The 13,149-nt window shown below is 46.5% G+C and overlaps 2 protein-coding genes across 2 annotated transcripts; one reads left to right on the forward strand and one right to left on the reverse strand.

Annotated features, from left to right (window-relative positions):
• Nucleotides 1-101: 101 nt before the first annotated feature.
• Foxred1 (FAD dependent oxidoreductase domain containing 1) lies at nt 102-7,073 on the reverse strand. The gene is made up of 11 exons (XM_021648430.2): nt 6,693-7,073; nt 5,826-6,046; nt 5,032-5,145; nt 4,647-4,765; nt 3,493-3,587; nt 3,097-3,198; nt 1,926-2,002; nt 1,560-1,720; nt 1,297-1,426; nt 1,004-1,108; nt 102-790 (listed from the first exon to the last, which is right to left on the reverse strand). Exons 1-11 carry the CDS (start codon nt 6,775-6,777, stop codon nt 536-538), a joined length of 1,464 nt encoding a protein of 487 aa, XP_021504105.1. The 5' UTR covers nt 6,778-7,073; the 3' UTR covers nt 102-535.
• A 63-nt stretch (nt 7,074-7,136) lies between these two features.
• Nucleotides 7,137-12,939, forward strand: Srpra (SRP receptor subunit alpha). Its single transcript, XM_021648415.2, has 14 exons — nt 7,137-7,271; nt 7,854-7,937; nt 8,198-8,361; nt 8,594-8,751; nt 8,995-9,151; nt 9,263-9,416; nt 9,631-9,719; nt 9,825-9,943; nt 10,069-10,155; nt 10,436-10,608; nt 10,709-10,922; nt 11,399-11,562; nt 11,643-11,741; nt 11,864-12,939. Exons 1-14 carry the CDS (start codon nt 7,155-7,157, stop codon nt 11,990-11,992), a joined length of 1,908 nt encoding a protein of 635 aa, XP_021504090.1. The 5' UTR covers nt 7,137-7,154; the 3' UTR covers nt 11,993-12,939.
• The last annotated feature ends 210 nt before the right edge of the window (nt 12,940-13,149 follow it).

Here is a 13,149-nt window from a genome sequence, read left to right on the forward strand (position 1 = left end):
TACACCATTGCACCTGGCTGATAAGGCTGTCTTTTCAATGACACCACACTTCCAATGCTTCTACCATGAGAAAAAAAAGTAGGAAGAACATAAAACCAGAGTGAAGGGGTTAATCACATATATTGATTGAAGATTAATAGACAAGTCAATGAATTTGGGCCAGGCTGTCCTAGAATGCTCTGTGCCTTGGCTCTAGCCAGAAGGTCAGAGACTCATTTCTCTGTATCAGCACCAGGAAGGTGGCCAGTCCTGGGCGCCATGCCCAGGATGCCAGCTAAACTGTTTTGGATAGTGGCATCAGCCTAGGCTACAATCAGTCCTAGGGTCCCACTTCATGCCCTTTCATTGGCCTGGGTCTCTGTGCCTATGCTCATTCCATGTCCAGAGACACTGAGGAAGAGTGGCCCTGCTTAAAGGATAGTGAGGAAAGAGCTGTAGCTCTGGCATAGTCATGGGGAGACTTGGGCGGTGACCATAGCCAATGTGAGACAGGGTGATGCCTGGGCTGGTGAGGCCCAGAGAAGAGTTGTCACATTCAGAGGATACTATATTCCTGTAACTTCTCTCCTAAGTAAAAGCGGTTGAAGAGGAAGGAGCTCATGTTGATGGTCTTGAAGTGGCCCTCTAGTATCACTTCTGCCACAGCTCGACCGATGCCAGGTGCATGCTGTAGCCCACGACCACTGAAGCCCGTAGCAAAATACATGTTGACCACTAGTGGGTGGGCGCCCACCACGCCATTCTGGTCAAAAGTGTTGTAGTCACAATAGCCAGCCCAGGCACTCTGTACCTGCAGGTGCAAAAGATGCTGAGGTTCTTGGCAAAGCCACAGACATGCTCAACCCACACCCTTGGGTTCATGGGATGGGACAGATCCAATAGGTTCCTTAGCAATTGTTAGGTGGAGGGAGCACGACAGGTCAAAGGAAGGAAGAGTCTCTAGTATCATCCATCCTATTTGATACTCAAATCCTAGCAGGAACAATTATTCCCTGTTAGTTACCTTAAGATTCTTAAAAGATGGCACCCTTTGGACCAAATGGGGCCACACTTTGTTCTGGAAGAAATCATGGTCCACTTCCAAATTTGCTGGGTCTGGTTCTTCTTCCTAAGTGAGAGGTGGAGACGAAGTTTATATACTGCTTGGAATATAAGGGCAAACCAAAATCTTTTTCCTATAATCAATCTCTTCAGTGGATTCAAAATCTAAACCCAATGACAACATAGCTCCCTCCCTCCCAAAAGGCTTGCCTCTTTAATGGCATCTTGTCTATGTCTCCTTGCAACTTAATTTACCTCAGTAGGGCTACAGCCACCTAGATAGTTGCAGCCCAATCCTTCCCGTCGGAAATAGACTCCATTGATGTCTGCAACCAAGGGTGTCTCCAGACCTGGTCCCTGTGGGCAGTGCCATAAGTGCACATACCTGTCATGATCAGGGGAGTTATGGCACTGCAGGAATAACACACACCAACCCTCTGCCCAGACCACATGCACAAATATATCTTAAACTTTTGCATCATTTCTTTCTCGTCCTTAGCTGCCCTGAGGGTAGCTACCTTTTCCTTGGCTCTACAGGTAGCTTGGTGCCCTGGAGGGTGCCAGGAAGTCCCTTCCCAATACCAGCCAGCTCGGCAATTTTCCCAGACCAGGCTCCTGCAGCATTGATCACTACAGCACACTCCACTGGCTGATACTCCAGGCTCTTGTCCATTTTCACCTGGAGGTAACAGAGGGTAAGAGAAAGGAAGCTGCGGTATGGGGAGCAGGGGGTGGAAGGCATGCAATGGACCCTGAGAGGTTGATTTCCTCCTGAGTCTAACTTGATCAGTATTGGGAAGCAGGCAGAAGACCTGCATCTGGGCAGAATATTAGCCTTCTTGCCCTCCACTGTAGTAAGGAGTACACTGGAACTCGGAACTTACATGGACATTGTGGATCCTTCTCAAGACTACCTGCTCCCCACTTGAGGTCTCTGCTTGGTTAGATGAAGTGATGAAACCTGCAGAAAGAAATTAAAAATTTCAGGAAGGGTTAGTTCAGTGGTACAGTATATGCTTAATATGCATAAGACCCTGGGTTCTAGCCTAGTGTTCCCATCAATACACGCACTCAAACCAAAATGGTGGTTTGAATGAGAACGGCCCTGTAGGTTCATATATTTGCATGCTTAGTCCCTAGTTGATGAACTGTTTGGGAAGGATTAGGAGGTGTGGGGAAGATTAGGAAGGGTTAGGAGGTGTGTCCTTGTTGAATGAGGTATGTCACTAGGGATGGGTTTTCAGGTTTTGAAAATCCACACTTGGCCCACTGTCTGTCTGTCTGTCTGTCTCTCTTTCTCTCTGCCTGCTGCCTGTGGATCAGGATATAGCTCTTGGCTACTTTTCCAGCACCATGCCTCCCTCCCTGCCACCATGCTCCCCACCATAATGATGATGGACTAACCCTCTGAAGTTGTAAGCAAGCCCCTAATTAAATTCCTTCTTGTATAAGAGTTGCCTTAGTCATAGTGTCTCTTAATAGAACAGATACACACTTAGGCACATGCACACACACACACACACACACACACACACACACAAACCCTTGAGGAAAACGGGGTCACACTGGGTTCTTTTGAGAAAGGGTCCCTTGTACCACAGAATGGCCTCAGACTTGCTATGTAGTGGAAGATAACCCTGAACTTCTGATTCTCCTGCCTGTACTTCTAGAGTTCTGGGATTATAGGCATGTACCACTGTGCCCATTTTATGTGATTCTGGGGCTTCAACCCGGGAGGCGGGGGAGTGGATCTTAGGGCTTCATGCATGCTAGGCAAGCATTCTAACAGCTACATCCCTGGATTCACAACCACTACTGGCTTCTCCCGGAAAGAACATGGGAAGGATGAATGCTTTCTGATAGACACCCAAGGGAAAAGACCAAAATGAACTGGCTACCAAAGAAGAGGGCACTGTAGTAAGGAGAAAGCTGAGCTGCTTAGCAGAACATGGCCTCTCACACCAACCCTGGGTGAGCCTGTGAACAAAAAGGCAGAGCCTGGTCTAGGCCTTGTCCTGGGTGCAAGACATAGAGGGAACAAGACTTTGGACTCACGCGTCACCTCTCCTTGACAGAAAAAGACTCCCATTGCCTGGACCTTTCGACGAAGACCATGGAGCAGAGACCAGGCATCAAACCAACCTTCGTCCTCCAACCCTGACATAAGAAAGGAAACTCATGAAGCATGGGGGCCCTCCTTTTCCTACTGTAGATCCCATACACTTTTTTGAGCTTTAGAAGCAGGGACGGTCATCCTGACTAACTGTATTAGGGGAGTTCAGTCATGCTAAAGGCCAGAGAAGCAGCATGGTCTGGGGCAGGCCCTGTTGCTCAGGAGGAAAGTGGTCCTCCCTCAGTGTGAAGATCAAACACTGAGACTTTCAACCCACAGAGCTCTTCAATCCCCATCGTCAGGGAAAGCGAACCATGTGTTCTGCAGGTGAGCCTCACCGTAAGATGCCAGAGCCACTCCTTCCACATTTATCCAGGGAAACTTGTTCTTCAGCTGCTCAGGAGACATCAGACAGACTTTGGCTCCTTCCTCCCTAAAAGAAATGTGTGCATCTCAGTTAATGTGTTAGGGAGAGTATTTAGAGGGGAGAACATGGACCCAGACTCCATGAGAGGGAATTATTGCTCACTCATAGCTCTGCTCTGCCCAGTGACCCCATGTATCCTGACTGCTGAATGTAAAGTCTCAGTTTTCCTTTTCTACACTTCTGTCTCCCTTCAGTACTCTCAATTCCTTCTTGCCCCAATCTATTCCATCTCAGTTCACAACATGGTGGGGAACCATGTTCCACTGATGTCTGTAAAACACTCTCTTCTCTGATGCTTAGTAAAACCCTATCCCACAGAATGAGTTTCTCCTTTGGAACATTTACTGGCTGGGGAATAAAAGTGCTAAGAAACACTCCTAGGAGCCTGTGTCTAGTTTAAACTGGGTCACAATGCCACCTTTACTAGATCTTCTTGCCTTAGTTTCCCCACATGTAAAAGGGGATGTTCTGATTAAATGAGTTATCAACATTTATTTGGTGTCATTAGTTAGATTTACAGCATATCAGAAGAGAGCCTGTGTATAACAGGTCACAAAGATGCCCAATCATTAACTCACATGCTAAAGCCAACCTGCTGCCTACTTTTATATATGGATCACATCAAAATTACATTTTTTGTCTGTGGCTACTTTTGTGCTACAATGACAGAGCAGAAAGATTGTAACAGAGACAAAATAACAAACAAAACCTAATATATTTACTGTCTGGCCTTTTATGGAAAGAACTTTGCCGACTCCTAAATTAGGATTCTTGTTAGAAGAAGCTCAGTCTCTTGGCCACTCCCTAGAGACACTGGTTTGCTAGATCTGTGAGGTATCTTACCTGGGTGTTATGATTTGCTAAGTACAGGAACCATATTCTGTCCATGACTGGGTTATAGCACTCCTCATTGGACCTTGAAGGTTTGAATAGGCCCATCTTTCCTGATAATATAAGCTACTGAAGAGGAGATTCCTGTGGCATCAACTTCAGCTTCCCCATTCCTAATCTGGTACAGGAGCTCACCAAGTATGTGAAGCAAAAAAAGCAGCACAGGGTACCTACCTTTGCATTTTCACATTGTTTTCCAAGGTGGCAGCATCCTTTTCTGAAGCTAGCAAGAGACAGCCTGAAGGGTTGAACCGAAGGTCCACAGGAGGGGCATCCACCACAGCCAAGTACTCCTATGTGCAAAGAAAACCTGTTCTCCAAAGAGGCTGACATAAAGGAGGAGCCTTCCCCCCACAAGCATTCTTAGTACAGCCTCCAGGGTCAGTGGCCCAAATCAGGACAAACTTTCCCTAGGCACCAACACTGGAAGACAGTCAAGGATCACAATGCCTGTTGCCCCCAACACACTACTTCTTGGTTCTCCTTGCCAAGTAAGCCACTGTTCTTTATGCTAAAGAAGGGGCCTCCACCCCAGCCCTTCAAATCTTACTGTACATACATTTATGTTCCGTAGAAAGTTGACTGAAAAGAGGGACAGTTGGACATTCTCAGGCATAGAAAACTGCTGCCAAATCCCGCCCACGGAAGGCCCCGTGGAGGAAGCTCGTGAATACTGAAAAGAAAAACTGAGGTAGACTGTCATGATGTCATACATAATGGAATCCTACAGTGGAAACTGTCAGTTATACATCTAAACCTAAAGGGGAATCCTTTTTTCAAGGAGCAAGAATGGGTAAACCTATATGCAAGTCAGCCCACAGCTTCAAAGATAAACATAGTGTTTTAAATCATCAAACAAACTAAGCACGAGGTCAATCATCTTTATAAGGCTGGACATATTGGAAATCCAAAGGTAGGAAGTTTACTTTCAACAACTTATGAAAGTGGAAGGATATAATGATGACAGACATGAGATTTCAGCTAACTGCCAATAGCAAACAAGACCTTTAGACATGGAAGTACAATCACTGTAGAATCTGCTATTATAAAATTCTAGGCAAATGTGCTGAAGCACACTAGTAATCCCAGCACCTGGGAGGCTGAGACAGGAAGATGCTGAGTTCGAAGCCAGCCTCAGCTATATATTAAGACCCTGTTTCCAAAGACATTAAACAACTATGACAAAGCCTCCTCCCCTCCCCCAACAAAACAATGTTATTGTCAAGGGTCTTCTTTGAGGGAGGAAGAACCTGGGACTATTTCTCAAGCTCCAAAGTCCAAAGCATAGTCCCTACCCTTCTGGCTTCTACAGGCTGTCCTCAATAAGATGACTACCCTACTCCCTGACCTCACCGTGTGGTCCTGTTCCACCACCAGCACCCGAATGGCATCTCTTCTACTCTCCAGCTTCTTCAGCCAAAAGGCCACAGACAGACCGAGGATCCCGCCTCCTATGATGACCACATCTGACTGTTCTGGGGGCAGGTGGCTGGTGTCATACATCATTTCCAATTGCTTTCCAGGCAGGATGGAATCAATCTTCTTCTTAAACTCAGACACTTTTGCATCCCAGTCTGCAGGACATAGTTACAGTTAGATGGACTATGTTTCCTTTCCTCGTGGTGTGGGGTTGGAGGACGAGCACAGGAAAAGGTAAGCTGAGTAGACATATGGGGTTGGCACGTCTCCAATGTCATCCTTTCTCATAAGATCAACTCACATGAAGGACTGTCCTAATTTTGCCGCATCAGTCCCCACTATTATGAATCTTTTATAGTACTGAAAGATCCACTTCCTAAAATTACACTTTCTATTTCTCCGACAAGGTAAGTGACTTACATTTACTTCCATCAGACCTCTCTCCCTCCTGAGCCCCGTTCTTATTCAACTGCACAGTTATCTCCATTCAGGTTTCCCAGGCCCAAGGAACACGAATCTTTAGTATACTCCATACTGCACCTCTATATGGTTCCTTATCCTTAATAGCCATTACCACCAGCAAGTTTCCATTTATATGGAATTGTCCACTGGGAAGTGCCTCCTTGAGATTCATACACCTGCCTTGGCTCTTTAACCTCTAGCAGGCAAGCCTACCCCTTTCCCTAGCTAATTCGCAGTGCCGCCAGCATGAGGCAGGGTGTCGAATCGCAAAGGTCAACATGTGGAGATTTTGGGCACCCAAGAACCATTATAGTATACTCCTCCTGCCCTCAGCTTTACCCAGAGTAAAGCCTCCTCTGCGTGTGCGTAGCCCCCGGTTTGGGAGGACCGGGCCCAAGCCAAGACGCAGCACTCTGCGAAACATAGCCTTACAGCACCCAGCTTCTTGCAGCCTGACGAGCCGCTGAGGCCGTCTGTCTTTCTAGTCATCGGCCCGCGCCACAGGGAATTGACGTGAAGCGCCGATTAGCCGGCAAGGCCCCACCCCCTCCAAGCTATAGGGAGCTAGCGCCCCGGGAGCCCCGCCCACACCTGCTATTGGTCAGTCTTGCTTACGTCATCTCGCGCGCCCTGGGCGAGGAGGGGGCGGGACCCGGCGGCTCGTAGCGGAAGTGCGGATGAGCCGGTTTCCGGGGGCTGCTGGTGTGACGTGTCCCGCGCTTGGCGCAGCAGGAAGCGGCGGCGGACGCGGCCCGAGTTCCCGGCGCCGGACTCGGCCCCAAGTCTTCTCCACCTCCCATCATGCTCGACTTCTTCACCATCTTCTCGAAGGGCGGGCTTGTGCTCTGGTGTTTCCAGGGCGTGAGCGACTCGTGCACCGGGCCCGTGAACGCGTTGATTCGTTCCGTACTGCTGCAGGTACCACCCCCGCGGGGCAGAACTCCGGACTGCCTCTCAGACCCAGTTTGTAGTCTCCCTTCCAGTAATCACCTACGCCTTCTGCCAAGCCCTCCTCAAACTGGCCGCTTACCGGCCACCCAGACTCAACTTCCTTGCCTGGCATCATAGTATCCCGAAACTTTGCGACGCCCCCACACTTCCCGAATCTGGGGCTCTACTCGTATTCCGGCGTCTTACGGGACTTGATCACTCCCTCCACTCATTCGGGACAGCTTGGTTTTCTGTCGTTTTGAGGCTGGATGAGACCTTGGGTTAGAGAACACCTTTTAGGAACGCTAAATGTTTCACAGCTGCTAGAAGATGTGATTGTTTTTATATGATTGTTTACATTCTGGCTCCCACTTGCCATGCCTTCTCTCTCACATTTACCCCCTTTCTCTTAATTGGTGTCTTTTTTCTTTTTCCTCGTGCCGGGCTGCTAGAGAGAAATGTCTCTACTCCACTGCTGCGGCCAGGATAATATCTGGTTATTTACCAACCGTAGTCCAAAGTCTGGTTTTGCTGTGGATAACCTCAGTGCTGAAACGCTCTTTTTTTCAGGAACGGGGAGGTAACAACTCTTTCACTCATGAGGCCCTCACACTCAAGTATAAACTGGACAACCAGTTTGAGCTGGTGTTTGTGGTAAGTGGAGGCTGTGTTAGATAAGTTATGTTCTCAACAGAATCCCCATTGATAAACCCAATTAATTGTACTGTGTATGTGAAGAAGTAATAAACTTTTGGAATGTAGAGGAGAGAATGGAAGCATTTCCAGGGCAAGGTAGAAAGTGTGGCTCTCTCAGGATGGGAAACTTATCTCTGGAGGCCTGGATTGCGTTGGCTCCTTCCATTCTGGACTGACATGTAAGGTGATCTATTGGCCCTGTTTCCTTCCATAAACAGGTTGGCTTTCAGAAGATCCTCACACTGACCTATGTAGACAAATTGATAGATGATGTGCACCGGCTGTTTCGGGATAAATACCGCACAGAGATCCAACAACAAAGTGCTTTAAGTCTATTGAATGGCACTTTTGACTTTCAAAATGACTTCCTGCGTCTCCTTCGGTGAGAGGCTTCCCTTTTTTAAAATATATATATATATATATATATATATATATATATGATTTGATGAGTGCCTTGCCTACAGGTGGCTCAACAATATTGTTGTGGGTTCAAACGTGTCAAATTTGCAGCTCATTTCTGGATGTCCTTTTTGATATGTGGGATGTTTTTCTGAAGTCAGTTGGTTTTTTTTCTATTACATGGGTAGAAAGACTATTCTTTTTTTTCTCTTTAGTGAAGCAGAGGAGAGCAGTAAGATCCGTGCTCCCACTACCATGAAGAAATTTGAAGATTCTGAAAAAGCTAAGAAACCTGTGAGGTCCATGATCGAAACACGGGAAAAGACCAAGGAAAAAACAAAAAACAACAAAAAAAAGGGGGCCAAAAAGGAAGGTGTGTTTGAGCATCCTGAATATGCTAGGGCATAAAGTGTTAAGAAGGTGCTCTAAAGGTCTGTGGGGCTTTTTCTGTCATTGCCTCCCTTAACCTAATCGCTCACTACCCAGTCATACCCTGGTGGTCTCCAAGCTGTTTGGTTCAAGTTTGTTCTTAAGAATTTGGAAGAATTGTAGTCATTATCTGGGTGGCTGGGATTTGTGGTTTTTTTCCCCACTCCAGTGAGTTTTCTTTTAACAGGTTCTGATGGCCATTTGGCTACCAGCAAAACAGCCCCTGCAGAAAAGTCAGGTCTCCCAGTGGTACCTGAAAATGGAGAACTTTCCAAAGAGGAGCTGATACGCAGGAAGAGGGAGGAGTTCATTCAGAAGCATGGGAAGGGTCTGGACAAATCCAGGTGAACACTGTTAACCAGTCTCTCTGGAGACTTACCCAGCTGTGTTAGGGGCTAGGAAACTCTTCTCATGTTCTTTCCTACTACAGTCTTTTATAATGTGCTCCTTTGCAGCAAATCTTCAAAGTCGGATATTCCAAAGGAGAAGGGCAAAAAAGCACCCCGGGTGTGGGAACTAGGTGGCTGTGCTAACAAGGAAGTCTTGGATTACAGTACTCCCACCACCAATGGAACCCCAGAGGCAGCCCTGTCTGAAGATATTAACTTGGTAAGAGGAATAAAGATCAGAGCAAAAGCCACCATTAACCAGAAATTGGGAAGGAAATAAGAGGTGGAGGGTACACCTGGATTTGAGAGTGGAGTGAACTATATTTGGAGTTTCTCCAAGGTCTCAGATAATGTTGCCAGGGTCCGTCCTGGGCTCTTTCCCTCAGCTGTTAGTGTTCCTGATCCCATTTCCTTCCTTTGCCCATGTCCTCCAGATTCGAGGAACTGGGCCTGGGGGGCAGCTTCAAGATCTGGATTGCAGCAGCTCAGATGATGAAGGGGCCACTCAAAACACCAAACCTAGGTAGAAGGATTTCAAGTGGGAGGTGGTGTGGATGGCTGCAGAATTGATGAGCCATACCTCCTGCCTGCTGGTCTTATGCATATTTGTGACTTTTTGTACTTGTAGTGCTACCAAGGGAACTCTGGGTGGCATGTTTGGGATGCTGAAGGGCCTTGTGGGTTCCAAGAGCCTGAGTCGTGAAGACATGGAATCTGTGCTAGAGAAGATGCGTGATCATCTCATTGGTGAGTATGGAGGACTGGGCTGACTTAGGTGGCATAGTTCATTTGGAATAGAAACATTTCTAAGCTGTACTTTTGAAAACTGATCACTGTTAACACAGAACCCAAAGCTGTCTGTCTCTTCGCAGCTAAGAATGTGGCTGCAGATATTGCTGTCCAGCTCTGTGAATCTGTTGCCAACAAATTGGAAGGAAAAGTGATGGGGACATTTAGCAGTAAGTATCTCTCCACATATCACAGAGTTCACATGCATTTCAGGTGATAGTCAGATGGTTTGGGTATTTGCTTTTTGGCAAATATCTTAATTCCTAAACGTCTATGAGAGAGCAGACTTTAGGATTTAACAAGATAGTTAAGTGAGCTAATAAAGTACTAGAACAGTGTGATCTGAATTCCTGGGGGAAAAAACCTAGCATGGTCTTAATCCCATTAGATTAGAAAAATGTTATTCTGTATGATATTTGTCTGACTGAATCCCTCCAACTTCCTTTTAAGCTGTGACTTCCACAGTCAAGCAAGCACTACAGGAGTCTCTGGTGCAGATTCTGCAGCCACAGCGTCGTGTAGACATGCTACGAGATATCATGGATGCCCAACGTCGACAGCGCCCTTATGTTGTCACCTTCTGTGGTGTTAATGGAGTGGGGAAGTCTACTAATCTTGCCAAGGTTAACTCGGTTCCCAGCTTGCTTTTACTTTTTCACTCTGTGCTTTAGAATCCTGGTTCTATGTGATTTTTTGTTGTTGTTTCTGGTTAACTCTTTGTAGATTTCCTTCTGGCTCTTAGAGAATGGCTTCAGTGTCCTCATTGCTGCCTGTGATACATTTCGGGCTGGGGCTGTTGAGCAGCTTCGCACACATACCCGGCGTCTGACCGCCCTCCACCCCCCTGAGAAACATGGTGGCCGTACGATGGTGCAGTTGTTTGAAAAAGGCTATGGCAAGGATGCTGCCGGCATTGCCATGGAAGCCATTGCCTTTGGTACAGTATATGGGGACCAAGGGGGCTTGTGGTGTCCTTTTCCTTCTTCTCCTGGGAATTTGTACAGACTTAGGCTACTATAAACTTACCACATGGTTACCAGAGAAGTCAGGTTAAGTTACTTGTGTGGGTGATACTTTTGGGTGGTAATGTATATAGTTGAAAGGAAAAGCTAGTATATACCACAGACCTCAACATAGTCAGGTTTATCCTACCTATCCTTTCCCTGAATGGTTTTGGTAGTGGCCAAGAATAGGTCAGGTTTTCCCTTATATTACCTTGTAACCAAATCCAGAGTCTGGATAAGTAAATAGGATAGGCTTTTCAATTAGCCAGACTTGGACATCTCAGGAAGCTGGCAGTGAGCACAAGTGACAGTTGGGTGGCTTTTCACACAGAGTAGGACGTCTTCAAAAGTCTGCGGGTAGAATGAGTGACAGTTGTGTCCTCGGAGTTGACCGTTTTTCTTTCTCTAGCACGTAACCAAGGCTTTGATGTGGTGCTGGTGGACACAGCTGGCCGCATGCAAGACAATGCCCCCTTGATGACTGCCCTGGCCAAACTCATTACTGTCAATACACCTGACTTGGTGCTGTTTGTAGGGGAGGCCTTAGTAGGCAATGAAGCCGTGGATCAGCTGGTGAGGCTTTAGGCCAAGTTCCCTCCCAACTTAACTTTGGCAAACTAGATGGGTTCTTATGTTACCTTTTCCCTTTTTAGGTCAAGTTCAACAGAGCCTTGGCTGACCATTCTATGGCTCAAACACCTCGGCTCATTGATGGCATCGTTCTTACCAAATTTGACACCATTGATGACAAGGTAAAAGTATACGACACTGGAGAATGAGACCAGAAGGAGAATTGGGCTTCTTTACAAGGAAGCTGAGGCATTTAATAAAAATAGGGCTTGAGCTGATTGGCTATCTTCTTTCTCTTTTTCAGGTGGGAGCTGCTATTTCTATGACATACATCACAAGCAAACCCATTGTCTTTGTGGGCACTGGCCAGACCTACTGTGACCTACGCAGTCTCAACGCCAAGGCTGTGGTGGCTGCCCTCATGAAGGCTTAATGTGGCTTTTGCCTAATACCAAATCGCCGCTTGCCCCAAGTCCCTTTTCCTATATCAAGAATGTGCTTTAGAGTATGTGAGCAACTTGTCTTCAGTGTAGTACAAAGGCAGAGTGAGGGGAGCTTTGGAGACTTACAGCTCCTCCTAACCCTACTCCTTGTTCAGCCCTACCTCCTCCTTCAAGGAGGGCCGAATCATGTTACAATCATTGCCCGATGACCCTCCCTGTTCCTACTCAGGCATCCCCTTCATTCTGCCTACAGACTCAGTATCATATAGCTCTGACCACTGGTTGGAAAACCCAACGCTTGGAGTATTGCTAGTGTGGTCACAGAGACATCTAAGATAACGAACAGTTTGTGGTCCCAACTCTATTGGGTTATTTCCAGAGCCAGCTCTGGGTCTAATGGCACCTCTCTCTAGAATACAGCTTTCAGGTCCCTGGTGCCAGGACGACAGCCACTTCACTGTGGCAGGGATGGTGGCCTGTTCTTAATTGCTGCTAATTCTAAATCTGGTGATGAACGCTATACCTGATTGTTGCTCCAAAGCATCAGTTAGGTTTTGTTACAAATGAATGGTGAGTGCCCAATTCTCTCAGACACAAAGGGAGCTAAGTTGCCTTCCAACTTTTCCCTGCTCCCAGAATCCATATGTAAGCTTTGCATGTTTACCTTCCTGGGAGAAAACCAGTTGCCAGAGGGGTTACTGTTGTCCCATTCCCCACCCAACCCAACCCTTGGCCTCCTGAGCAAGTCCTGGCTTTTCCTCATCCTCTTCTACAGTGCCTGGTAGACAAGTGCTACGTTGAAGAACACAAACCTCTTGTTAAGACTTGTCCTGTAGTTTGGTATTACTGATGTGCTACTAGTGCAATAATAAGGTGAAGGCTGTCTGCCCAGAGAAATACATAATTTATATATAAGAAAATAAATTTCATAAAGAAATTGCCTCTTAGGTTTTATTATTGTATATAAGATTTAAAAAACTAAAATGCTAACTCATACTAGCTATATAGTTTTTGGTTTTCTTGATAAGAAGGGCATAATAATTAGTAGTGCTCTAAGGAATTGCTTAAGTACTTGTCCTGAGAAAAATCAGCCCACCTAAGAAGAAAATAGAATGCAGGTTTCAAGTTTGATAGTAACTCTTCAAAG

Source organism: Meriones unguiculatus, chromosome 1, assembly GCF_030254825.1.
Source record: "Meriones unguiculatus strain TT.TT164.6M chromosome 1, Bangor_MerUng_6.1, whole genome shotgun sequence".
NCBI lineage: Eukaryota > Metazoa > Chordata > Mammalia > Rodentia > Muridae > Meriones > Meriones unguiculatus.